Genomic DNA, 27971 nt, shown 5'->3' with positions numbered 1-27971 from the left:
GTATTTCATTTTTTTTATGTTTCCTGAGAGTTCATCTGCTCCCCAGGTTTCACAACTGGACTCAACATCTGTCCTGTTGGGAGGTCATCTGACTGACCTGCATGGATGGATGCTTAGACTGTGTGTTCGACTGTGTCAGCAGGAAAAGAGGCAACAAGCATTTGATGTCATGGAAGGAGGCTTCACTGTCAGGAGAAGGTAGTGAGGTGGGTGGGAGGGAGGGACCGGGAGCTAAACATCCCAGTAAAACAGTTTGGGTGAGTGAGAGATAATGAAGTGGTGTTGAGAGCAAGGAGGGAACGGGTGAAGGCGGGGAAGGCGGGAATCAAATGAGGTGAGTCAGGACTGACAGAAAAGCACATGAGGATATTGGGGGTGGGGGGTTGGGTGGTGGAAAGGTGGTCTTGATATTTTTAGCATGTTGAGTTGAGGAGGGCGGCTTCTGTTCAGGGGTTTTTCCAGAGGAGTAAATTTAGAGGAGGGATGTGTAAAAAATACAGAGGGAGAAGAGGAGGGATGTGTACAGTTACACAAATGTCTGATGTAAGAGTCTGCAACAGGACCACACACACACACACACACACACACACACACACACACACACATGCAATTCAATTCAAGTTTATTTATATAGGGCCAAATCATGACAAGAGTCGTCTCAAGGCACTTAATGCAGAAAACATTCCACTACAGGTCAGTTCATTAAGCCAATCAGAAAAAAGTTTCCTATATAAGGAATACCCAGCAAATTGCATCAGCAATCCTCATACTAAGCAAGCATTTAGCGACAGTGGAGAGGAAAAATCCCCTTTAACAGGAGGAAACTTCCAGAGGATCCTGGCTCAGTATAAGCAGCCATCCACCACGACTCACTGGGGATGGAGAAGACAGAGCAGAAACACACACACACACACACACACACAACATATATACCAAGTAATGTTTCTATGGTTACTTTGTGATTTCATAGTAAATATTCTATTTGGTTAGAGATAAACTTTATTGTATTCATCCTAGTGAATCTATAACTAAACAGATAAGCACACACAAGCATGAACACACGAAAAGCATGTGCACACACACACACACAAGCATGCATACAAGCACACTAGCATTCACACACTCACACACACACACACACACACACACACACATTCTTGTCCTCGTTTTAAAGGAGACAAGAAGCAACAGTTGATGCCCATCAGCTTTTGAACACCCGACATTCCAGACACCACAGATCAGACGGTGATTTTCCAAACACTAACTGATGTGGCGTAAGGTTAAAGCTGAAAAGAAAGGGAGGAGAGAAGAGGGAGCGAGAGGCAGCTGAAAAAGCAATGCTAATAATGTAGAGAGAGAAAGGAGAGAAATAGAGCGATGTGGTCTCCAAACAGCTAGCTAAGGATTATAACACGCAGGCCTGGCTGGGGCAGACAGAGAGGAGAGCGAGAGCTGAGCCGCAGTGACGCCATTGTGGTTCCATACTTCCTGTCTACTGCCACAGTGTTTATGTGTCCTGTCTCCATGGCAACATCCAACACATAAATACCAGAGAGGTAAGAGAGAGAGAAAATAGGGACAGAGCAGTCAAAGTCAAGTGGATTCACTCCGAGTCTCTGCTTTGGGCTGGTTAGGACGCGCCGGGCTTTTCCTGGACACGATGACCCGGTCCTGGACCGGGTTCCTGGGACACGGCTCAGTGTGGTCAAAGAGTTTACCTTAGATGACACACAATCAGGTTAGAGGTGGAGGGTGATTGAAAAATAAAGTCAGGACTGGGTGTGACGTTAAACCAGCAGGTTTACGTAAACTGTTGTACGAGGACACGCGCTGAAACCAAACACTAGTTTCCAATCAGCTGCTCTTTGCGTGAAGTTAAAATGTTCCTTCTTTTGAAGAAAACTAAATGAAATAATGAACGTTTTAAAGTCTCCTGAGCTGTAGGAATAACACTGGTTACAGGAAAAACTACAGGATTCAGAAAAGAAAAAAACTCAAAGCTACAACTCTACAATTTAAAAAGAATTAACAAATGAGAAACGTCAAAACTGTAAAATGTCCCAAAAACATGTTTTCAACCATTTTAATCATGTAATGTTCACTTTATGAGAGCTGTTTTCATCCTGCAACAAATGTGATAAATATTAAAAGATCTAAGATAAACATCACACACACACACACACACACACACACACACACGTTCATAAGCATAAAGTAAATGAATGTTACTCTGAGATACTAAAATAGCTTGTATGTGTAAATATGGGATAGAAAAGTCAGAAAACCTTTTAATCAGAGAGAAGAAGCTTAATTTTATTTTGTTTTTATATTAAATCTGTTGCACTGCTGCTTTTGGGATGTTTTACTTCTCTGCTATGCAGAATGGAGCGACCAACACATCTGGATGATTACTGCTCCACATCAAGGAGCTTTATGTTAAAGCTAAGAGCTTTCTTAGCTAAGAAATGCAGAACCACACCTTTATGTAGAGGTGCATCTGTTGGGACGGAGGAACACAAACTGGTTTTAAGGGTGAGAGCGACGTGCTTTCAAACAACTTTTCTGGTTAAAGGAAATCTGAAACCTGAACGGATTGTGGTGAAAAGAGCAAGTCTTTCTCTTCAGAACTATTTTTTTTGGGTTGCATAATTAAAATCGACTCACCATGACAACCAAAGGAAACCTGATGCTTCTTCTCCCAGACCCTGCGGCCCAGATTACAGCTAATTACCGTCTGACTCAACGTCAGCTATGCCAAGCCTGAGGAACAACCCCGTGACCTGCATAGACAGCTACAGTGATCCCTCTCTGTGTGAGACTGTACATGAAAATGAAGCTCTTTATCCTGAACATGTGGTGTGTTTTTGTGAATTGTCACACCGCACATCCACAGATTGCTAGAAGAGACGAGGAGCCAATGTGCACTTTTAAAACATCCTAATCCAAACACCTCCTCTTCCAAGTAAGAGAGCATTATGCTGAAGAAAACAGTAGGGTGGAAAAGCTGAAAGATGTGGCTTCAGTGATGGTTTCGTACTAGCTTCTCTTGTCTCAAATTCTACGCCGACTGAAACAAAGTGGTGACGGTCCGACCTGAAAGCCGCCTCGTCAGCTCCTGAGATGAGTACAATCTCAGTTTCAGATTGGCGTCATCTCAGTCATTACAGTATTGGGGTTGCGTGTGGCGGTGTTGACGAGTACGTCCGTGCAGTGAAGGGAGAAGGGAGTGTGCGCGGCACGCAACATGGTTACGATGACTGAAGAGGAGCGTACAGTAGATCGTAAGAACTTGATCGCTCCCTTGCAGATGTGCGTCTGCTTTTGCTTTTAGGCCCCGTTTAAATGTTTCGGATCAGTTGGGCAGATAGACTGAACAGAGATGGCGGTGAACTGAAGGAAACCATAGCAGTGACACGGAAAAGGAGCTGAATAAGAGAAACACCAACAAAACAGAACACAACTCCTTTTAGAATTTTCTGGTAAAGAGCATAGATCATAGTTTGATAAGTTACCAAAATTAGGTCCAGGTCCTGAGGCAGCACAGCAGCCCACATCATTAGCCTAGAAATCTAGACAGACAGTTGACTTTTCTCCGCATGTCGGTCTAGCAACCCTCCACAGGAGCCTGAGCAGGCACAAACAGTCTGGTGGTTTTAAAATTATAGCATTCTATCGATCAGTTGAGCAGGATGATGCCACAGAGAGAAACATCAAAGATGGCTTGTTCGAAATGGCTTTGGCATCAACTTTGGGCTGATTAGACTTGGGCTTTTCTTTGAGTCAAGAAAAGCATATTTGCACCTTCTTTGATGGAGAATGGCAGACTGTCTCATGGACTGACATTCCGTAACGATCAGTTTGTCTCGTTGTTTGTTGTCCAATAGCATGTGGAGACAGTCTGAAAGACAACCGTGGATTCTGCCCTATGATCAAGCTCTCCCTGTGGGCCGTGGCTATATAGGGAGCCTAAAGCCTGATTCGTGCTTCTCCGTCTGCGTCAGTGCGGAGACACGCAACGCCATAATCCGTCCTTGCGGGCCTGCTGGAGAGCTCCACAAGGACGGACGGAGACGAGCTCTCTTTTCTAAACATCCGTCCGTCGAGATGGACAACGCAAGCTCGTGATTGGTCAGGACGCCGCTGTCGTCTACACCGCCGCCACTGCACCCTCAAAACATAAAGAGAGCCGAGGATAACTAGCGGCAGACACAGAGCATCTTGAAGAATACCTCACGAAAAAAACTCTAAAAACATGAACGTTTAATTCTCCCGTGACTGGAGGAGTGAAAAGATGCACAGCAAGCGTTTTATTTGTGGACGGAAATGACAGGAAACGTGGGTTTAGAGGTGGCGAGCGCATGAAGAGGTGGAGGAGGATGAGAGACAAATTTGTCTGTGTTAAAAAGTCTCTTATATACAAAAAAACACAATATAAACACACTATCTTGGACCGATACATGACAGGATACCACAGAACAGCGCTACGCCCTCTGTTGTCCTGGCGGGGAATTGCTTTGCAACACTCTCCAGGAGACGGAGAAGCATGAGGGCAAAACATCTCCGTCCGTGTTGGAGCTGACGGAGAAGCATGAATCAGGCTTAAGTCTCCTCCCTTTCCGGTCGGCTCATGATGGGTCCCCAGAAAAACGCTATTTTCTAATCCTCTTTGCCTTACGCCCTGGATCCCACATATGCTGTACTGCAATTTAAATGAAACGTAATGATGGGTGTTTCGACCACGCCAGTCACATACTTTGAGATTTATCAGCTTGTAAAAGTTCGTAATTAGCATGACTCCAAATCAGACGTTGGTACGTCGCATATGTGACATCACGCAGAATCTCCTCTTCCCTAGCATAGCTGCTATTTACCACATGACCAGATTTATGGTAGTTCTTTCCTTCTGAAGGAAGTATTTGAAGTTTGCTGAACTTACAGCCATTTTCCTTGTTTCTCTCCGTGTCTGGTTCGATGACGTCACTTTCGTGACGCGCTTTTGTAGTCCTGGACTTATTTTCACACAAAACCTAGAATAACGTTTCCCCATTCAAAAATAAACGCTTTCTTGGTATTAAATGCATCTTTAAAATTCACAGACATCATATGTGAAATCCATGGCACAAAACAAGCAGAATTAGAAAATAGCGTTTTTGGCCCCAATGACTTGCATTCAATCTCTCGTTCTTCCGGGAACACAAGGTGTGGAAGTAGATAGGCTTTAGGCTCCCTATGCACATGTGTAGAATGGCTTGCTAGGCTATCGGATCCTCACACTACCACCCCCGTGTCTGACTGTTGTTGATATTCTTTTTCTGAAATGTTAGTTTTACTCCAGGAAATTCAACTTTTCTGTTATTAGGCCGCAAAATAGTTTTGCTAAAGTTTTAGCAATTATCAAGATGTTTATTTAATGGATGTGAGATGAATTTTTGTTTTGTCTTTGATCAGTAAAACACTTAGAATGGTGCGTCATCCAGCATATATACATACAAAATCGGGCCATGACCAATGGACAGAACTCAGTCGTGGGGCAGAATCTACAGTTGTCTTTAAAACTGTCTACGCATGCTATTGGACAGAACTAGGACCAGTTGGAGCTACGAATAACGTGATGTCTTCATCACTAGGGGCAATCCATCAACAAGGCAGTCTGCAAAACACCACTGAAGAAGAAGAAGAAGCAGCAAATACATATGTTTTCTAAATAAAAGGCTTAAGTACCTCCATCTGCTCTTGACTCGAAGAAAAGCCCACGTCTAAATCAGCAAAACTTGATGCCAAAGTTGTTTCAAATGACCACCATTCCCGAGCCGCCACCATCTTTGTAGTTTTTTCCATTGCAGCTCTGGTGTTAAGCCCGCCCAATATCTTTCTAAAAACATGGAGCAATCTACACTTAGCCGAGCCGATGGTAGACCTGGTGAGGCTTCAATGGAGTGTGGCTAGACCGACCTACAGACCACAATCCTTTGCTACTGCTATGGTTTGTCTAGATTTATAGGCTAGCTAAAGCTATTTCTTTTGTGAGAATGTGTGTGTGAATGGGAGAATGAAAGATTGTGTTGTGAAGCGCCTTGGGAGGTTGTAGAACCCTAAGAAGGTGCTACACAAATAGAGGCCATTTACCATCAACGTGTGGCCTTGTCCAGAGAACAGCCTGCAGCACTTTCATGCTATTCCAGGGATTTGGATCTTGAATTTCTTTAGACTGGGGCGTGGTGTGCTGCTTTTGAGATCTTGTAGCCTACTTCATGTTGTTAGACAGTTTCCATTCAAGCTAATCTGTACAGGTCTGCCAGTGATCAGGTCTAGATGAGGCAAATGAAATGAAGCCCAGCACTTAATCACAGTTAATTCATCATTTATTAATTACGTTTTCTCATAGAACCGGGTTGGTGTGGACAGCTTTCACCGCTAATAAATAAAAACAGATTTTTTTATTTACTCAGGCTATCGGATTCAAATTTGTTCCAAATCTGAGACATTTAAGTGTGACCAAAAAAAAGATAAAACTGTAAGAAAACAAAACTTTTTCATAATGCTGAATCTTACAGAAACTACTGGAAAAGTCACATAATACATAATACACACACACATACACACACACCATGTTTTCGTTGTTAACAGTCAAAAAGTCAGAGTCTTCTGTTATTCCTGGCTGTTATGCAAAGCTGCAAATCCCCTGGTGAAGACAACATAGAAACACGAGTACACAAACAAAACATTATCCCATCAGAACCTAAACGATGTGTCGCAGTCGTTCGTTTTACCGCCAGAGCTGTTTCACTCAGTTTGAGTGAATGCGTTGCTAAGAGACACCTATGTGTGTGGAATGTATGACGTGCGCCCTCGCACAGGGGCGTGGTCACGTCTGCGTGCACTGACACCCAGCCTGAGGCTTCAGAGGAGGGAACAGGAAGTTGTAAAACTTCTAATAGTCGCTCACAATCTCATGTTACTGTCCTCTCCTATGGAGGGAGGAAAGGGGCTTGTGTGGTGGACAGGTGCAGGCCAAAGCAAGATGGTGGGTTTTCTCATTACTACATATTTACAACATTCGTTTTAGTACGTTGCAAGATGTTTTTAGGGCTGCAGCCAAAGAATGATGTAAACACTGATAAAATCAGTATTGTGGTTTCACGGTAAAAAAACGTGACCTGATATTTTTACATTTCACACGCTTGTGCTGAATAACGTATGGTAAAAATTTGAGGAAATTATGATTTTCACAAGTGTTTAGGCCATTTAGAAAAAATATAAATATGTTTTAGGATGTGTGGTCACAACCATTGTTTATAACTTCATATTCACACACACACACACACACACACAGCATTTGGTATTATGGGCCAAGAGGTATCAGACATGCAAGACTAAAACCCCATAAATTAAATTAGAAAATTTAAATAAAATAAAATAAAATAAACATACTTGTCATAAAAAATAATATTTTTTTAATCAGGCATTTCCAAAGTGCAGCTCGGGGGCCATTTTTGGCCCTCAGAGATATTTTGTGTGGCCTCCACTAGTATTTTTAGAATGGGGTCATGATGTTGCTCCAGCAGGCTGTTGATGTAGATCACCAATTTTTAACATTGATGTTTGCAGATCTTTACCAATCAGCCTTTTAAGACCTAATGGGGTGTTGCACAGGTGCCATGTTTTATTTTAATCCCCTTGACTCCGTCAGAACTGACCTCTGGAAGAATAACTGCTGACCATTCCTGCTTTCAATGTTTCTTATGACATAAAACAAAGTTCAGTTGAATTTTGTCGTTTAAAACTGGTTCTGAATGCTTTGATGTTGGTTAAGATAAAATAAAAGAAACTCTAGTTTGCAACTCTTTCCAGTATTATTCTCTGGAAGCGATTTTCTCAAACATATAAAGCAGATTAACAATCTATCTGTATGTGTGTGTGTGCCCCGTGCTCTGTGCACTTCCTGCCCACTATTGACTCAAACAGCCTTTGCTCATTTATTAGCAGCAGCGCTCCAATTATCTCCCTGCCCCCTTTCCTGTGTTCTAGCCGAGGCCCGGGCTGTGAGTATTACAGCAGAAGGGAGGAGGATGGTTCCTCTCCTCTGACATCGTCATAAAGGAATCCCCTCTTCTGGGCTGGGCCCGCCCACTCGCTGACTCTCACCCTGTCTGGCTCCCAGACACACACATTCACACACACTCTCGTCTGCGCAGCCGGAGGAGAAACAGTCGGACGTGAGGGACAAAGACCGAGAGGTGGTGAAGTTGAACTTCACGGTGCGTCTCTGGAGAGTTTGAGTTAGATGAACTTGAGACGGAGTACAGGAGTGAGAACTTTTCAGGTGGGTTCATCACTACGTCTGCTTTGTTTTTGTTTTACAGGACGATAGATCCTAAATGACTTTGTAATCCAGTAAAGGTTTCTGTTTTTCGTTTTTCTTATTTTCATTTTGAGCCACTGACACCGCGACGGCACACTCCTGCTGCTACCTGTTGATCAGCGCAGATGTTCCAAGAGTAAAGTCTCCCCGCTGTTCAAATGTACTGAGAGATTAGCTCTGGAATATTGCCCTGTTGTGCGGTTTGCCTCTGTGGACCAGCTTCAATACAAAGGTCAGATGTAAATAGTCTCTTTGAATGGGATGGCTCCCGTTCTGCCTGTCTGGCTTTCTGCATGCCTGCCTGCGTCTGCGGTTAGTTTAGAGATCAACGCCCATCTGACTGTCGTCGTTTGGCTTCTACCTGTTTGTCTGCGTTTATCTGCAGCTGTTGTTGTTTTTTTGGTATTTGTCTACCCAAACGTCTTCTATGCCTCTCTGTGGGGAGTTGCTAGCAGCAGGGGTTGTAAAAAGTTCTCAAAAAGCAGCAGAGAGAGGCGTAATGGTAGCTGGAAGCAGCGCCGGAGCTCCTCAAACATTCCTCTCATTGTTCAGAGGCCCTGTAAGTGTGTGAGCTCCCAAACCTCCATGAAAGGAAGGGAATCCAGCCGCTACTGTAGCTGACAATGTTCCAGCTTCACTCCAGGGCCGCCTGATTCTGCCTTCCTGTCTCGATCCCCTCCCAGGGCGGTGGTGTGAACCAAGCGGACATTCAAACGGAGCTGAATGGAGTTCACATGACGCTGAGGAGCAGAGTCTGTTTGGCTTTCCGTGTGACTGACGGTGGCTTATGATAATATTTTTGCCAAAGAACATGGGAAAGAAGCAGAAGAGGTTAGAGGACTTGTTATTGTGCCTTTTAGATCGTGGAGTAGTTTCAAAAAACGCAAGATGGATGGATGAGAGGAAGAGGAGAAAAGGTGAAGATTTAATAGTCAGGCTTCGGCTTTGGTGGGGTTTGCGTTGGGTGGGTGCCTGGCAGCCATCTGCACGAGTGGGCCAGGGCTCAGGAAACGGTGGCGTAGTGGAATAAAAGTGTATGTGTGCAGTTTCTGCACCCATGTGTGGTTCGGCGGCAGGGCAGCTGTACACTAAGTACAGGACTGGTGGTGGTGAGGGTGTTTGGCTTCAAACCAGACCAAGGATTGGGTTACAAGCACTGGGCTGCAGGGAGCGCACCACAAGCCTGGGCTGGGCTCCTCACCACTGAGGACCACTTTGCAGTTCAATAAGACTTTTTTTTCTCCCTAGAAAATAAATAAACTGCCACTGGAAATGCTTTTTTGTGAAACCGTCAGATTAATGTCCCACATGTGGCATGTATACCCCTGAGTCCAGCCCAGCCAACGGCTGCCCGTACTCTGACTGAGGAGCGCTACGGCAGAACGGGCCCACGCTCAGAACCAGAGTTCTTGTTTGAATGTCGCAGCCTCTGCTATAATTGCGCCCTCGCACGCAACATGAGACGAAATCAGGATCTCATTCACATTATGTACCGAGACGCACTCCGTCTGCTGATGAGTGAGCCAAGGTGTGGCATGAGGTGTGTGAGTTCAAAGATCCACAGTCGGGTTTTACTGTCCAGCGTTGCTCTTTATTGGTCTTTGTTCAGAACGACGGGCTAAATACTCACCTGGGCTGTCCACGAAGGCTTTAGGTGTGGAGTCTGGATGATGATTGTCCGGATTAGAAGAAAGACTTTCTCTGGTGATCTAGAACACTTGGTTAGCTTTAGTCTCATAGGTTGAGCTTGCACAAGAAGTCTAATGGCATCACAAATGCACGTCTATACTTGAATTATAGTTTAGATGCAACTTTAAGCTCTAGTGTTGACTGAAAGACCAAGTTCACTCATTTTTTTCCCACGCACTCGCAGTGGTCTCTCATGTAAATGAATGCCTTGAGTCGATCTCTGTTGGAAAAAAGCTCTGGCGCTCCTGTTTCAGGAAGAAGACGTTAGCTAGATGAGAGGTGAGATTCAGACGTCAGTACATCTCACCTCTGATTGGCTAACAGCAATGCAACTCTACCACTGACTCCCATGTGTTTTGCAATGTTGATGTTTTATCTCTGCAAATAACACTTCCTAATGCTAACGATTAGCTTCTTCTAGTGCTCTACTCTCTCCTGGAGGCTAAATCAACAGCAGTCTTCCCCATCGTGAGCCAAGGATGCTAATTTTCAGTTTGACGTACATCTGAGTGGTTTTCTAATCCGAGCAGGAAACGGGGGTAGAAAACTATTTTCACGTCCAGCCTTAGTGTGAAACTCAGAGGGACTGAGCGTGTTAACAAGTAAAAAAACCTAGTTGTCAGTGAACTTGGTCTTTATGAACCTTCAGATAAAGCCTGGAGGCAAGCTGCTCTGTGAAATCCTATGACGTGTCTTTTTTTATTATTATTATTATTATTATTATCAGTAGACTTTCATGTTTGTTCCATGAAGCAGTTCACAGCCTGGGGGAGAAAACCATGTCAGACTGGATGTATTTGTGCTATATATGGTGAAATGCCAGCTTATGCACATACCAGGTTCGCCCTGCAGCTCACTGACATGACCGTGTTTGTTTACCGATAGTGAGAGGTAAAATGCATATGGCCAGTGTGTGTGTGTGTGTGTGTGTGTGTAAACAACAAGAGGTCGAGATCCAGCTGTCTCAACAGAGGCTTTTCCACTTAACTCTGTGCCCTTGTGTAAACGGCAATGTCAGCTCTGAGCTAAAGGGGAGAGACGGTTCAGCCAGTCGCCACGTCTACAGTTGGACCTTCGTACGACCTGTCCACGATCAGCAGAACGCACACACTGTTTCAACTGTACACCCCCAAAACCATCAAAGAACCCGCACACGAGGCCTCCGTCCAGGAAAACTGAGAGAGCTCGACTTTACTCGAGCGCATCTGCTGCCAGTTGTCAGTCAGTGATGGTGATTTTCCTTCTCTGCACCTCCGTCTAGATCTAACACGTAAACACTTCAATGAGCCACCCATAACCCACCTGCCACAACAGTGGGATGGCTTCTAATTATAGTAAATATTCATTTCTAGACACGTGGGTAGAAAGGTTGTGAGTTTTATTTAAAATAAAGGTGAAATTAGTCGTTTTGAGGTCTATTCGGGGAGCAAAATGGCTTCATTACAGAGAACGGAAGGAATGAGCTCATGGGCATTAACAGCTGTGGGTTTGGTGGGGGGAGCGCTAAAGGGGAAGAGAGGAAAACCGATGGAAAAGATGAAAAGGCAAAGAAAATAACACACGGGATGAGCCACTGGCTGGATGAAAGGATGAACGGCGGAGGGTTGATCCAGGAGATGATTTAAAGGGGCGTCAGCGGGCTGTTTCTGACGGGCGCTGAGACCTTACGTGACCTTTGTTTTGGGGATTGTAATTGCAAACATGTGGTGATATGTAGACACGCAATGCAAAACATGTTTAGCAATGAAGCAATGGAGAAATCTTTCCTTAAACTTGTCCCTTTTTGCACTTTTTCCTTTGAAAACCATTAACGACTTTATGATGTTAGAATTAGATGCTGTCTTTTTATGAGAACGAGGGAGAACATTAGCCCGAAGGAAGCGTGGAAAGCATCCTCCGGTGCAAAGTTAGGAGGAGAAAGAGTTTCCCCACGAGGCCTGCTGTCACAACTCATTTAGACTTTGGACTTTCCCAAAAGCGTCCCACTGACTCACACTTTACAGACGGCGGAAAATAAACGTGCCTGAAAATAAATACGACCGGAAGAAGAGGGCGGTACTCTGTTATGACTCTTGGAATGGGATTCATGCGTTAAATGAAGGGAATTCCTGATTTTCTAGCAGCTTAGAAGCAGGAGAAACACATCTCAGGAGCTAATGGGTCAGAAGGTCTCTTTAGGCTTAGGGTTAGGGTTAGCTGCTGGGAAAACACATCTCAGAAGATAAGATTAATGTCTTTTTAGAGGGAGTTGACCAGCCACTTCCTTCTCAACCAAGTCCATGTCACTGAAGAGTTATTTTTATAAGAGCCGATGAACTGTACTCGCTCACAGCGACTCGCAGAGGCTCGTCGAGCCGCCGCGATAGTTAACAGAGATGTTTAAAATTAGGGCCTGGAGTAACGGGGAGGAGGTCTGCTTCAGCGCTAATCATTCATGTGTTTACATACTTCGTTTTCCCCACAAATCAAACAGACGTCTCTGCTGGCCAGGGGAATTCCTGGCAGAGTGATTTTTGAGACTACAGGACTGAATCACATTGCCAGGGATTTCCAATGGCTGACGTGAAGAAAGCGACTCTTTTGAAATTGTTTTTGTTTAAATGATTTGCATTATGATACGCAAACGCGCCCTCGGACTGGTCAGTTTGAGCCTGGCTGTGCGGCGGCAGGACTTAACCCACATGTGAGCAGTGAATGTAAGTCGTGTTCACAGTGGTTAAGTTCTGCCGCCACGGGGCTGCAGCCTGCGGGGGGGGGGGGGGGGGGGGGGGTTCGAGGGGGCCGGGAAAAGAGGAAAGGTCAATCCAGTGCTCTTCACTTCAGTATAATCCACAAAAACTCTAAATTTGAACAAAAGTGGGACAACTAAAGTGTGCTATGAAAAGGTCATTTGATCTTTTTGTTTACAAATAAAATGAATGCACAAATATTTTGGATCCCCTTCCTCCTGCAGAGATTCAAACCCCCTAAAAATCACACAAAAAGCAACTCGTTTCTGTCGGTTAATCGTCTGAATCCAGACTTGACCTCGGCGTCCGCTCTCCATAAAATAATAATAAATAATAATAAATCAGTAACCCGTGTTATTGGGCTGATGGTGTGTGTGGTGACAAATGACTCAGTGGTGTTTGAAAGGAAGAGAAACCTACAAACCTGACATGCTGAATTTGGGAGCATCAGATGCTGCTAAATGTCAGACGGCTCATTAGCAGCGAAGGATGCTGTGTGTGTGTGTGTGTGTGTGTGTGTGTGTGTGTGTGTGTGTGTGTGTGTGTGTGTGTGTGTGTGTGTGTGTGTGTGTGTGTGTGTGTGTGTTGTTATTTCTGCTGCTAGCTGTTGGGTATGGGGAACTGTGCAGGGGGGGGGGGTAAACTCCATGTTTTCTTTAGCTGCCTTCCACCTGTTGATTTCTGAACGAGCATCTTTCTGCTTGTCCAACTGTGTGTGTGTGTGTGTGTGTGTGTGTGTGTGTGTGTGTGTGTGTGTGTGTGTGTGTGTGTGTGTGTGTGTGTGTGTGTGCGTGCGTGCGTGCGTGTGTGTGTGTGTGTGTGTGTGTGTGTGTGTACACAGTCACCTCTGCCACCCACCCCCTGCTGGGTCGGTCTCCTGTGCCTGCTGTGCTGATAATCAGTGTGTGACGTTGGCTGGCTCAGTTCAGCAGGAACAGGGGACTGCTCTCATTTCCACACTCTCTCTCTCTCACACTCACACACACACACTCACACACACACACACACACACACACACACACACACACACACACACACACAATTTAACATAAGCATATATGTTTATTTTTCTTATTATGTGCACAACCATTGTTATTATTTAAATGCACTCTTGTATCATTCGTTATATATATATATATATATATATATATATATATATATATATATATATATATAATATATATATACATATATAATATATATATATATATAATGGATTATCTCTCTCTCTCTCTCTCTCTCTCTCTCTCTCTCTATATATATATATATATATATATATATATATATATAATGGATTATCTCTCTCTCTCTCTCTCTCTCTCTCTCTCTCTATATATATATATATATATATATATATATATATATATTTGCACACACAATTTCCTTAAAGTTTCTACAAGTAACATGTATATATTTATGTATTTATGCAGGTATTGTTGTTGCAATTAATTAAATGGCAAATTTCTTATATTAATGTTTTCAAAAATATGTTTGTGTCTGTTTCCTGTCTGTTATATGAAATAAATGTGTCACCACGAATAAAAATAAAATAATGTTTCCTTCAGTCGTGACTCTTTCTTGTGTTTGTATGGAGTCATCTCTCTTTTTTATACAGAATATACACGAGTGTCTATTCAGCCTGTTAAATCTTCTCTGTTACGTTCAAATACAAGAAATCTAAATAACCTGCTAGGCCCACGTCTGCAGATGTGTTACTGCATCAATTACATATGTATTTACTCTGAATACTTATCTTGGAAATAAGATTACTCTATGCAAAAGAGGTTAAAAATAAACTTCCTGACCTCATGCAGAAATTACATCAAAAAATAAAATAAAATAAAATAATTAACAAGCTCGGTTCTGTTGTTGGAGGCTGTGTTAACAGGTTTTCCATGTTTTATTGAAAAACTAATGTTTGCAATAAAAATATAATTAATTCTATATCTATACATTTAGGCCGTTTTTACAGTGTCAGCCCTGTTTAAGGTGCTTTCCGGATGTTTGTCTTTGCTGGCTGGTTGCTATGGTTACTGAGATCCAGGTCCGTCATCAGCTTGCGTCAGAGGAGCTGACGGCGGTTCAACTGGCAACTTCCTGTTTCTGAGAAAGCGGAGCTAAAAGCCTCCTCCCCCTCCCTTCCTCTCTTAGCAGACTCCTCTCCTCCCTTCATCAGCGCCTCCATACGTTTATTGCTCCATTGTTTTCCTTCTACATGACTCTGTTTATCTTTCCGTCACATACAGCCGGCCGCTCCTCGTTCTGTAAAGCCTCTCTGCCCTCTTTCACCTGCCTCTACCTCTCTGCGCCTCGGCCAATGGGCTGCCGCACTGGAGGTTACCGTGGCAACACAACAGGTAACATAACAAGGGAGGGGAGATAAGAAGGAAGAGAAGAGGGCGTAAACTCCTCACACTTTTGACGTAGAAGGTATCTATTTTAATCTCATTGGTTACAACAAACAAATCTAACTTTAGGACTTTAAACCTTTTTACTGACCTGTTTTAATACTGAATGATGTAAATAATATCTGCAATTTTATTTAATTTAATAAAATGTTCGTTCTTTTTTATTTTATTTTTATTTTATAGAGCAGTTTTAATTGAATTTCAGCCATTTTTGTTTGTTGCTCTTTTCCCTTAGCTTCAGCTTCCATCTTTTAAAAGGTTAACTCCTAAAGATGACCACTTGCAGTCGTACATCCATCGACGGTTTTCTGAGAGTTTCATTTCAACCTGTCCACGGGATATGCTGCTAAAAGATAGAAAACAAGATCATTATCACCCACCTGTCACCTTTTGACTGCTGGCAGTAAATATCCTAATAATAAATCTAATAAATAAGTCTATTTTAGATGTAAGGGAAAATAAATAGTTAAACTGTCTATATCTTATACAATAACTAAGAAAAGTAAATGAGTGAATTATGAATGATTTAGGATAAGAAGCCTGCAAGACAAGCCCCAGGGCAGCACACCCCCACCTGGCTGGCTGAAGGTAACCCAGACAGACTGGATGCTAACGATGCACACAGATCCGAGGACTGACTCAGAATTATTAGAGAAAGTAAAAGAGAGCGTCTGTTTGTAATTACAGCTCAAACACTAGCTGCACATGGATTCAACATAAATAGGAACACAAAATCCATCTGCTGTGTGTTTTGCTTAGCTTTTCTCCACTTCTCACAGATGCACCCCACCCTGCAGCTGTGCAGCAGGTCAGCCTCTCTCTCTGTCTCTCTCTCTCCACCTCCCTGTCTGCCTCCTCTGGTTCTCACCATAAAACAAGCTGCCAATCTGGCTGCGAGAAGACATAATTGCCATTATGACTGCAGCAGTCCTGCACATCACACAGAGTACTGATTGTTCCACAGAGGGGGGAGAGGAGGGGGGACACTGTCTGCACTGTGCAGGCGCCACACAATATTATCATAGCGTGACTACAGCTCATCCACACACACAAACACGTGGAGGGTCTCAGTGTTCTCAGCCCACTCGGGCTCTCTGTAATCTGGCAGCTAAGCATAAAGCAAACATGGGTTTCTATAGGGCTGAAAACTCAAACTCCAGCAACTTTGAACGCATAACAAACCATCTTAACAGTGAAGTTCTGAGTAAACGCTCACACGGTGCCACTGCCATAGGAAAAGATAGAAAATGTGGATGGAAAAGCAGTCGGTACCAACAGGAACGCCCAAACTCGCTCATGGAGCTGAGGTTTTTGGAACTTTATTCCAGCTCCAGTTCCACGTATCCATCTCTGTTTCCAAAAAAGAAAAGGTCACCCGCTTGAAAAGCAGACGCCTGAAGCTAGTGTTCCTCAGAACTTTTATACACACACACACACACACACACACACACACACACATGCACACACACACGCACACGTGAAGGAAAGACTAGCACACATTTCCATTCCAGCCTCCACAAGTACAAGTGAGCTGTGTGTGAAGGATGTGAGGGCGCTGATTAGCCACAGGAAACATCCAGGGAAATGTCTTCATCATTGTTACTGGTTCATGTGGTTAGGGCTCACACACACACACACACACACACACACACACACACACACACACACACACACACACAACGTGAAGGAACAGCTCCATCTACAGCTGCATCTTTTAGCTTTGGGTATGAATGTGGGAAAAAATATTTAAATTGCTTTTCAGTTTAAAAGTCTGAACGTAAACCTTTAAAAACCCACTTAAGAGTTTTAATGTTTAAAATTTTTCTTTTCTTATCTCAGAACAGACCGAGGATATGGAACTGATTCAACTGTTGCACATATCTGATAAAGCCACTAGAGGTGGACAGATGAGGGGTTTTCCCGAGCTGATGCTGAATGTTAGAACGAGTAAATGTTTAGGATAACTCAGAAATTCCTTCATTTTCCAAAGAAATTCACGTTTTATGTCGATTCACTAACAAAACCAACATTAATCAAATCATATTTAACGATCAGTTGATTTTTATAAAAGGTGGTTTTAATTCTGTTGCTCAGCTGAAAACAATTAAAGAGCAAGTCACCCCCTACCAAAGTATTACTCAGCTCCCACTTCCTGTTTGAAAAATGCAACAAATGCTGTTGCCTAGCAGACTGAGAGGGCGGAGTCACTAACAAATACACACACACACACAGGCTCACAATGACATTGTGACATCATATGGTACCAGCTAACGTTCTAAGTCACCTCTTAGCCAATAGCGATGGCAGATTTAAATTCAAATGCAGTGCAGAGTTTTTACCTGACAACAGCACAACACTGACAGTTTTAGGCAGAAAATTGAAATTTTAACTAAAATGCGCTAAAGTGCAAAACTATTGACTGCATGTGTCTGCAGCACGATTAGACACTCGTTTATATAGTTTATCAGGAAAAAAAGTTGATTTGGGGGTGACTTGCTCTTTAAGATCAAATAAGCACGGCTGTTTTGGGGTGAGTTCGGTACCTGAAGCATCAGCAGCTGTTAATTTGTTTAAAACTAGTCAGTGAAATCCATCCAGTTTGAAAGACATCTTGATTGGGAGTTTTGTCAGGATCAGGATCGTCGAGATCATGACGTCCAAAATGTGTCAGCAAACGTAAAAGTGAGCCAGGACTGTGACCACCTCTGGAACAGCTCCAGTTTATTTAGTCGGCACCTGAGAAAAGAGAGAATAATGTAGAGGGAGGGTTGAGATAAAAACTTTATTGCTGTTTCTAGAATATTAACAGAAAAAAGCTGAAGAAGTGAACCCCACTGGGATGCTGAGGCTGACTCTGTGTTGAGTTTTTTACCAAGATGGTTTTTAATGAGTCAGATTTACAAAAAAATATACTCAAATAAGTGTTTTATTAAATACATGCTGATGTCTTAAGGCTGCTTCCACAGCAGCATTTAGATCAGAACACAAACAACTTTTAATCCTTCAAAATAAGAGTTTCAAACACTCTAAACATCTAAAGAATTTTAATAATCAAAGCATGTTTTGTCCACATTTCATTATTAATCACTTCTTTATTATTATTATTTTATATTCTATAAACATAGTACTGACATTAATATTTTAATAAAAACTAAATATAAAGAAAATTAAATTTTCATTAAAAACTCTGTCTTCATGTCTTGTTTATTCGCTCGTTTCCTGTTTTGAATCTTTTATGTTTTTTTTTTTGGGGGGGGAACCCTTTTAAAGTAATTAAGCATTAATGTTCAACCATATTCTTTCTATTCTAACCAATATAAATTTTACATTTACCAAAAATATAACTGCTTATGAGTACAAATGTACTAACCCGTGCTGCTGCATCCTCCTCATCCTTCTACCTGATTGGTTTAGAGGGTTGTTCCCTCGCCTGTCACCTGAGATCTGCACCTGCTCCCTGCCAACCTTAGTGAAGATGAAGCTGTTTAGATAAAAGACAAATGGATGGGTGTTTTTTTAATGTGGAAAACATTGGAAGATCGCATCAGTTGTGTCCCTCTGAAGATGGACAGCAGGCTGTGAGCTGCCCGCCTCAGTCTGAGCCGATTTAAGATGAATTTAGATGAAGCGGGTAAAATGTTCTGAGCATTATAAAAACAAAATATATAATAAAAAAGTCTTGAACCATAATGAACTAATTTAAACTTTGTTCCAAATCAGCTCAGCAGGTCCTAAAAACAATACTTCCAGTTTCAGGAGCCTCTCAGATTTACTAGAAAACATCAGAGTGTTTATGACAGTTCACTAAATATCATTTCAACACGGAGACGGATCGTTTATTCATCATTTATTAAACCCAGGCGGCGCCTCCACCCAGGGACAGCAACGGTCTGCTGCAGCCTAGGAACTGATGGGAACAGCGGAGCTGCAGCGACAGTAAAACGGGTTTCTAAGAGGTTCTGGTGTTTGACACACACCCTTCGAGTCTGGGACATGCATCCGCATCACACTCGTGCCGTAAACAGAGGGGAGAATACTTGTTAGCACAGAAAGCATTAGAGAGCAGCCTTGGTTCTTTAAATCTTCACACTCATTCAAGAACTTTAAAAAGAGACTAAACTGAAAACTTTATCAACACAAAGGTTTCTGCAATTACAAAAAAATAAATAAATCAGGAAGACAGGATGTTGTTTAAAAACAACAAACTAAACGGGAGAAAGGAATTAATCCGTCTTCTCTCCAGCGGTCAGTCTGTCGGCGTGCAGGGCGAAGGTCTCGGCCACCATGAGAGGGAAAACCAGAGAGGCGTCTGCGTACACCTGGAGACCCAGAGCAGAGCCAGATCTGCTTTTAATATCCTAGTAATGTCATACTTAACACACCATACCCCTACGCTGAAGCTTCGGGACAAATACTGAGCTAACAGCTCCGCCTTGTGGCTGAGAGCTGAAATCGCAGCTCCTGGCTACAACAGGTGGTCACTAACGTGTTCAGGTACAGCAGTCCTCTTTTAAAGTGACTCCATCAAGCATCAGTTTGAGAATAAATCCGATTTTAAATCATAAAATGTGTTTTGTTTCAATAACCGTTCACAGAAATATGTTGTGTTTAACATATGTTTTGACTAATGGTTACTTGTTGGTCGGACTGGTGACGGCCGGAGGAACATCCTTACTTTTACAGGTTTGGCATCTGTTCTGATTTTCCCCCAGGATACGGCCTCATCGGGTCGGGCTCCAGAGTCAGAACCGTCGAACTCCTGACCCGTGTTCACATACACGGCATGGTCGGCTCCGTTCCTCTGTAACAGACGAGGCCAAGACAGGACTGTGAGCCCTTCTACTTCCTGTCGCCTGTGGCAACCATTACAACGAGAAAATAAACCACAGAATGAAGCGAGCATTCAGAGGACAGTTTACGTTGTCATTATGGGGTGTTGTGTGTGAACTGACGTGGACTGAATCAACTGGAATGAAGCATAAAAATGAGACAAACAGGAAGAGTCTGAACATGCGGAGTCACCATAAGGTTAGCGTTGGCTATGTGATGTTTAACCAGTCCTCCACCCAGGATGATCATTCCTGTCCTCTTAGCAAAAACCGCCAGCCCATTCAGCCGGCGAATGTCTGAAACAATGGATGAAAACACGTTACAGGAACCGTTACAACAGCTGTGGGCCTTTTATTCTGTTTGTTTACCTTCCACTATGTCTAGAACCAAACCGGGCTTCTTGAACGAGTGGAAGTAGATCATGTCGCCCAGAGAGCCGTCTGTGAGAGCGGGGCTAAACACGGGGATGTTATTCTGAAACACAACAGAAAAGATCATTTTAAAGTTAGCCAACTAAAAACTCCACATAATGGGTGTTTTATGCTTGCGTAAAACCCAGAACTTACCTTGTAAGCCCAGTAATAGACGGACTCAGGATTATTTATCTCCTTTCCAAGTCGATGGATCATTTTAGAGGGCGTCCATCGGACACTCTAAAAACAAAAAAAACTTAGTTGTTAGAGGAAAAAAACATGAATATGGAAGAAAATGTGTAAATATTGGAGCTTCGCAGCTCTCTGGAAACCTTGTTGTCTGTATGAAATACCTCTGTGTTCTGCTCCAGCAACATCTGGTCCAGAATGGGCATCAACCAGTCTTCAAACTTGCAGTAGTTATCATTGGGAACCAACAGATTCCCTATTCTAGTCGGAGGAAACGGAAAATAAAACAAATCTTCAGGGACAAACATACGTGTAAATAAGTAGTTTAGCTCTTTTTTTTTTTTATCCAACTCGGGAGTCTGCTACCTTTACAGCTAAGAGCCGTTTCCCCCTCTCAGTTCACTGGAATAAAACTTGTTTAATGTGTGTATTGGTAAGAATTAGAGGCCGACCGATACGTTCAATTTTTTCTATATCGGCCAAAATTATTTTTAAAGGCCTTTAAAGAAATGTAAAAACTGGCACCTGTGTGGCCAACTGCCGCCACTACTAGACTGATGAAAAAACCCAAAGGACCCCAACACACCGTTTTTTTGTTTTGTTTTGAGTTTGTTTTATAATAATAAAAAAAATAATAATATTAATAATACATTTTGCTTAAAAGCACCTTTCAAAACACTCAAGGTCACTTTAAAAGATAAAACACAGTAAAATGCTGTAAAATAGCAGAATAAAACAAATCAAACAGTCATAAAAACAGATCAAACAAGTCACAAGTCATAGGCAGTTTTGAACAGATGAGTCTTGAGTCTGGATTTGAAAAGGGTGAGGCAGTCAATGTTTCTGACGTCTGGGGGGAGTGCGTTCCAAAGATGGTGAGCAGACCGGCTGAAAGCTCTTCCCCCCATGGTAGTGAGGCATGCAGAAGGGGCAAGAAGATGGAGCGAAGAAGAGGATCTGAGTGAGCGTGATGGGGTAGCAATATTAATGAGGTCTGTCAAGTAAGGAGGAGAAAGATTATGTATTGCTTCAAAGATGTGGAGGGAGATCTTGAAGGTGGACCTAAATTTAACTGGAAGCCAGTGGAGCTGCTGAAGAACAGGGGTGATGTGGAGAAAGGAAGGGGTTCCGGTGACAACACGGGCTGCTGAATTCTGGACCAGTTGCAGTTTATGAAGGAGTTTATTAAGGAGACCAAAAAGACGTGAGCAGCAGTAGTCAAGACAGGAAGTGACAAGGCTGTGGACGAGAATGGCTGCAGCATAAGAAGGTCATTGATGATTTTGTTGAGGACCGTTTCTGTACAGTGGTGGGGTCGGAAACCAGATTGAAAATGTTCAAAGAGAGAGAAAGGTGTGTGTAGCTGTGATACACACACATCTTTATGATGTGATGAGGTAAAATTTTGGAGATGAATGGAAGATGGGAGATAGGATGGAGGTTATTCAAATCATTGGGGTCTGCACCCAGTTTCTCAGAATAGGAAAGACTGCTGCTGATTTGAAAGGGGCGGGAACAGTTCCAGAGGACAGCGAGGAATAAATGATGGCCGTTATGAAATGTTGCAGGGAGGATGGGCAATACTTCACCAAAACTGTTGGTAGGGGGTCTAACTGACAAGTGGAAGGTTTGGACTTGGGCGTACGCTGTGCGACTTTTTCACTCGTAGCACGCAGCTTCAGCTCAAACTGTACGACTTCCTCGCAGGGCAGATCTAACGAGTCATGTGCTCACACTGCACAGCCCAGTTCTCGCATGCGACCTGACTGCTCACACTGTACGTCTGGTAGCAACACGTCGGCCCTAAAAATATGCTAAAAATAGCAGTTTTTACTCAACACGTCAGACTTTTTTGTCTTGTTTTGCCTGTTGTCCTTCGGGACACACAGGGATTTATGGGGGTTAGATGAGGAAAACGAAATAAAGAAAGTAAATCTGTGTTTTGTGATCAGTTTAATTTGACATGAACACGACAAACACGCTTTCTTGACAATCTTTGTGAGTAAAAAACGTGTAGAAACAAAAACGAACAGCGTGTGTTATTAGGGACATAGCGAGCGGTGTTGATGCAGGATTGCGCATGCGCCGTGAGCGGTTCTGATACTTTTTGGGTCGCAGCTGCTCGCAGCGCCGCTTCAACAGTGCGATACCCTCACGAGGGACGAGCGAAATATTAAACACGCCAGAAGTCCGTGCGACCTCACGACTGCTGATCGGCAGCTGGTCACGTGGTGTTAATTGCCTCTCGTAACCCCCTGTACACTAAACGACGCTCGGCACAGAACTCGCCCCGATGTCGTGGATTCTCGCACGACTGGAAAATCGGCTCAAAAAAGTAAAAAAGTTGCACAGTGTACGCCTGGCTTGAGAGAAATCGGAGAAAGGGGGTGAGGAGGGAGGTGGGAGGTGGGAGAGGGGGGCCGAGGTGCTGATGAATCCTTTTGACCTTATCATTAAAAACAGGAGGAGGGAGTTACAGGTTTCAGATAAGTAAAGGTGTGAAAGCAGGGAGTCAGGGGATGAAAGATGTTATTATACATGGAAAATATTATCTTAGTATTGTCAGTGTTGGAGAAAATCAGACCAGAGTAATACTGTGATTTCACATGAGAAATTGAGTCCTTATAGAGAGAAATCTATGTATACACACACACATACATATGTATGCTCCTCCGTGAGAATGGGGGTGGGGGTGGGGGCTTGCACACGTTCCACTGCTGTTTCTCCAGTATCATCTGATGGACGGCTCTAGTTTCGTTGGGCCGTTCGTGTCAGCAGACTCGGTAGGGTCGGGGAGGGGGGCGGGGCGGGGCATGACCAGGCGGGTGGCCAAGCAAAGCCAGGCGCACCACCAGGCTTATAAAGCACTGGGGGAATTCCTGTATACATATACATATATACATACACACACACACACACATATATATATATAATTATTTATTTTAGATATATAGATATATATATGTCTGCCTTCATAATCGTCTTTAGATATCGTCCATTGGCAACGGAATTCTTGAAAAATCGGCATCGGCCTTAAAAAAGCCATATCGGTAGGCCTCTAGTAAGAATCAGGTGACATAATAAATATCACAATACAGAAAAAACGATTTATTACAAAACTAAAAGTGATTTTTAAGATTCAATTAAGTTTGGAAAACAAGGCCAGAGGTTTCCAAGCCTTAACTAGAGTTATTCCGACTGAATGAAGGTGGTACAAAATGCTGCCCCCTAGCAGTCAGAGTTTGAATTGCACACAACAGACATAAGTAAATGTTTGCATTTAAATGTCGCAATAAAAAAATCAACAAACTGCTTTTAAATATTGATTCCGTATTATAACTTAAAATATTATGATCTTTCAGTGTATGTTTATTTTTTCCAATTCATATTGTTTAGAGCCTCAAATGGTACAGGACCTTTTGAAAACAGACTATTTGTAATTTGGGAGAAATAAAAGTTCTCCTTTTTGTAATTAATCTGAGAACACCGTTTAATTTCTGACAATAAAATCAGTATTCTGACTTTTATTTCTGACATTAAAGTTAGAAATGTTTATTTTGTAAATATTTAAATAAATATCAATTTAGAGATTTGTTGGAATTTTGGAGGGATTAGTTTTTAAAATAAGAGAAAAGAATAAAACTTTTTGGAAAAAAAGAGTTTTGATATGTTGTTTGTTGTCAAACAAAATTACCTCTGTTATGGAAATTCAATCATTCCATGAAAAAACTGAAAAGATGCTTAAATCTAGATTTCTATTAGATTTAAAATCACAATTTAGTTCTTTAGAATTTTTGTCAAACTTACTAAGAGCCATTGTGGAAGGTTCATTGGGCCATTTGTGGCTCCAGAGCCACAGATTGCAGACCCCAGGTCTAATTTTAGATGTTTTTACATTTTCTACAGCCTATTTAGATGTTACTTTAAAAAATCTTTCTCTGTGTCAAGATTGGTGTTTGCCAAATCAGAAGTGGAACGCTGCATGAGAGGAAAGTGCAGACTGATCTGGGATCAGAATTACGATCAAACACATCTCGTCTATCTAGTGAAGATGTGTCAGAGTCGCGTTTCAGCACAAGTTTGGTACAAAGTTTAGAAACAGTAAAGTCAGACTCTAAAACAGCCACCTAGTCTTGAACTACAATCAATCAGCTGAGCTGTGGAAGCCGTCTCCCACCTGTTGATGCCTCTCAGGCGGAGCTCCTTGCCAGGCAGGCTAAAGTCTCCCAGGTAAGTGTGAGCCAAACACTTGATCAGATCCTCCTCAATGCCTCCCGCTGTGGTAACAATCACGTCCACCTAAAACAAAGTAAGTGGCATCAAGTATGCTGCTTATTTTAGGATCTGTCCGGATAACCACGATGAGCGAGGGAGTCTGTACCATTTTATGTTCTGCCAGATAGCGAATGCTCTCCCTGACGCCAGAGCTGATGAGGTTAGAGGTGTATCCCAGGAAGATGGTGCAGCCGGCCTTGTGGGGAGGGTCGCCGGACTCGTCGCCCTCGTCTACCTCCACTGGTTCAAGACGCTTCTCTATCTATGGATGTCAGACTTTGGATTTAAAGCTGCTGACATGAGAAGTATTACTGTGTACTGTTGAGAGGTTTGTCCACGTAAATATTAAAAAGGAGAAATTTTAAGGAGAAGACAGCATCTTGTTACAGTAAGACAGGAGAAGCGTATTACAGAACAGGCTGGATACATGGCTCAGGACTACAGCTGGGGTGCAAGCACTTTTCTGTGCAATAAGGTCACTCTGTTACCTTCTGATTTTCTTTTTAATTAAAATATATAAATCTTTTTGTTTTGCTGCATATAATCAGACAAGGTTTTAGTACAGATCGGATTTGTCTGACTTCAACAGCATCGTATCTCTTATGTAAACAAACAATAAGAATACACACCTGTTCAATTTCTTGTTTGTAATAGAGTAATTATTGTGTAGCTCATAGTCTTTTTTTACATGAGGTGAATTTACCTAAACAATGGTCTGTGAGCTAAGCTAAAGCCAGATGCACAAGACGGTTTCAGCCCGCATGGTCCCTTAAAGGACCCGCAGATGACTTTGTTCTCCTCACCATGCGGTTGATCTCCTGGATGGCCAGACCCAAGCTGCTGGCCTGAAAGCCCGTGGTGACATAAGACTTCAGGACCGCCTTGAGATCCACGCCCTGGTTAAAATCGTAACCTCGGATTTTCGGCATGTCCTCAGGGAGCTCACAGCTGGGCTTTAGGACAGCCTCCATGGCAACAGAAGGGGCGTGGCCAGCCATCCTTCCTACAAAAATAACAGGAAAGAGTTCAGGAAAACGTCATGTTAAAAATTAAACACCCTATTGTAGAAAATTAAGTGTTTTATGAATAAAATAACCTGGAAAAGACACCAACAACAGTTCAGAGAGCCTAACTTCTTCATCTTACGATTAGATGGTAAAGTTGCTCCTAAACTAGTGTTAAATATTTATTAATAAGTAAACACATTTATCAGTTCAAGACTAAAAATATTGTAATTATTGATTTTTTATTGCTAATATTAAAAATACTTTTAACAAAATATTTATCTATTATATTTATTTTAACTGTTTTATTACATTTACATCCATTTCAGCAAAAATGTGGTGCAGTTCAATCTAATTCAGGATTTTAAACAAAAACAGAAGATAAACAATTAATCATTACACTAACAAGAGTGTTTAAAACTGTATTTTTTAAATGTTTATTAAGAAGCTACCAGCGGAAGGTGACATTTAAAGGGTACAGTTTATGTCTAGCCACTATTACACGTTAGCTGTGACTAGCTAACACTAGCTCCCGCTAATGCTTCTAGTCGTATTTAAGTATTTAAAAACAAACATTAAAACGTACCAATTTATGAGGAGGCGTTATGTGATGAATGGGGCAAAGTAATAAAGCTCTATAACTACATAAAACTCAAATGGTAAATATTTGCGTCCCTGTAAACACGGCATGTGTCAACTGAATTTGACTACGGCAACTCGTAAGGGTTTTGTACGGAAAATGCGAAAGGACAAACTGTGCCAAGTCGAATTTCTGCGAACCCGCTCATCGAAACATGTTTAGTCTGATTTCTTTTTTTATTTCATTTTATTGTTATTTTAATAGTTTTTTTTATTACCTGGCAGAAAAGTCCAAGCACTCATATTTTTAGCTAAACTATTTATAAATTAAAAATTTGATCACACTAACTTAACATCTGTTTTAAATAGATTTTCTGTCTGTTATTAATTGTATTTTATTCTGTCAAAAAAAAAACTCCCCAAGCATCAGCAAATAAGTAAACAGAACAATATTTTTCTACATTTATCTGATCATCATTGTATTTATCCTCATTTTCTCCTTTGCGAGCTTAATAAAAATGTATTATTTTGATTAAAATACTAAGAGAAATTATCAACCGATACTGAAATAAATCAGCTGTTGACAGTAAACAAGAACATTTTGGGATAAATTTGAGGGGTGCCAATGCAGCTATTGTATAAAAATTTTAATAACCTAAAGATAAAAAGTCTGTTGTGTATCAGAGGCTTAAAGATAACATAATTTAAGTGGACATTTCTTTCTTGTATGGTGTTGATGCACATTTGCTACAAAAGCCATAAAACACAGTGGAGCCAGTTTTTTTTATGTTTAATCTTATCATTTTAAGCTGAAGGATGTGAATTTTCTCTAAATGTCTTCGTTTGCAAAGGCACGCTGATAATTTGCAAAACAAATAAAATCCCACAACCACAAAGGACATTAGGATGATCTAGACCAAAATGTCTTTTCATCATCAGAGGCTGTGAAGTGTTGTGCGACGTTAGTGACATTTCCACCACTGACCTTTTGTGTCAGAGAGGCTTTGAACGGCTCACCACTGGTGAATAAAAAGGTGACGTGGGTCAAAATGTGAAGCCAGGAGCCTTTCTGAGCACACTCCCTCTCAACCTGGAGCTTTGGATCAGGTAAAACGCTGCTCTGGTTCCATTCCAGGTGCACTTCTTTGCTTATTGGTCCATAAATCTATTAGTTCTGTTTTCATGTTAAAGGCCATGTCAGGGAAAATGTGCAGCAGCAGCAGCATCCTACAGGCGCAGAAACTGGTGGATCAACTTCAGATTGAAGCATGCATGGAGAGGTTCAAGGTATGTAGAAATGTTATTTACTTGTGAAAATAGATATTATAGGCCTGATCCTGCCCTTTATGTGAGCAGATCTCCCTGACAGCAGCAGATTTAGTGCGGTACTGTCAGGGGCACAGACGCAGCGACCCTCTGATCACCGGCATCTCTTCATCATCCAACCCATTCAAAGACAAGAAGACATGTGTGCTGCTCTGACATCACAAGTT

General features: G+C 42.2%; 2 protein-coding genes across 3 annotated transcripts; one reads left to right on the top strand and one right to left on the bottom strand.

Moving 5' to 3' along the window:
- Positions 1 to 19022: 19022 nt before the first annotated feature.
- On the bottom strand, positions 19023 to 26635 carry dhps (deoxyhypusine synthase). The gene is made up of 10 exons (XM_015945787.3): positions 26486 to 26635; positions 25699 to 25898; positions 25002 to 25157; positions 24798 to 24919; positions 20785 to 20881; positions 20585 to 20671; positions 20387 to 20492; positions 20211 to 20314; positions 19864 to 19989; positions 19023 to 19507 (listed from the first exon to the last, which is right to left on the bottom strand). Exons 2-10 carry the CDS (start codon positions 25891 to 25893, stop codon positions 19412 to 19414), a joined length of 1089 nt encoding a protein of 362 aa, XP_015801273.3. The 5' UTR covers positions 25894 to 25898; positions 26486 to 26635; the 3' UTR covers positions 19023 to 19411.
- Positions 26636 to 26900: 265 nt separating this feature from the next.
- On the top strand, positions 26901 to 27968 carry LOC107376608 (guanine nucleotide-binding protein G(I)/G(S)/G(O) subunit gamma-12-like). 2 transcript variants are annotated; one of them, XM_015945790.3, is made up of 3 exons: positions 26901 to 27585; positions 27670 to 27765; positions 27835 to 27968. In XM_015945790.3, the coding sequence occupies exons 2-3, from the start codon at positions 27673 to 27675 to the stop codon at positions 27958 to 27960; spliced, it is 219 nt and encodes a 72-aa protein (XP_015801276.1). In that variant the 5' UTR covers positions 26901 to 27585; positions 27670 to 27672; the 3' UTR covers positions 27961 to 27968. The 2 variants fall into 2 exon arrangements, with proteins under 2 accessions (XP_015801276.1, XP_015801274.1); XM_015945788.3 differs by lacking the exon at positions 26901 to 27585 and having other exon boundaries at positions 27632 to 27765.
- Positions 27969 to 27971: the final 3 nt, after the last annotated feature.

The sequence above is a fragment of the Nothobranchius furzeri genome, chromosome 12 (genome assembly GCF_043380555.1).
Source record: "Nothobranchius furzeri strain GRZ-AD chromosome 12, NfurGRZ-RIMD1, whole genome shotgun sequence".
Classification (NCBI taxonomy): Eukaryota; Metazoa; Chordata; class Actinopteri; order Cyprinodontiformes; family Nothobranchiidae; genus Nothobranchius; species Nothobranchius furzeri.
This window is presented reverse-complemented; position numbering and strand designations above follow the sequence as displayed.

What these genes read in the sequence shown, in the direction of transcription:
- dhps (XM_015945787.3), bottom strand. Translation starts at nt 25,893, where the DNA reads ATGGCTGGCCACGCCCCTTCTGTTGCCATGGAGGCTGTCCTAAAGCCC. An exon ending in TCCAGGAGATCAACCGCATG is followed by an intron (nt 25,158 to 25,698) that starts GTGAGGAGAACA and finishes TGACATCCATAG; the next exon opens with ATAGAGAAGCGTCTTGAACC. An exon ending in CAGATGCCAAACCTGTAAAA is followed by an intron (nt 19,508 to 19,863) that starts GTAAGGATGTTC and finishes CTGGGTCTCCAG; the next exon opens with GTGTACGCAGACGCCTCTCT.
- LOC107376608 (XM_015945788.3), top strand. Translation starts at nt 27,661, where the DNA reads ATGTTAAAGGCCATGTCAGGGAAAATGTGCAGCAGCAGCAGCATCCTA. An exon ending in CATGCATGGAGAGGTTCAAG is followed by an intron (nt 27,766 to 27,834) that starts GTATGTAGAAAT and finishes TTATGTGAGCAG; the next exon opens with ATCTCCCTGACAGCAGCAGA.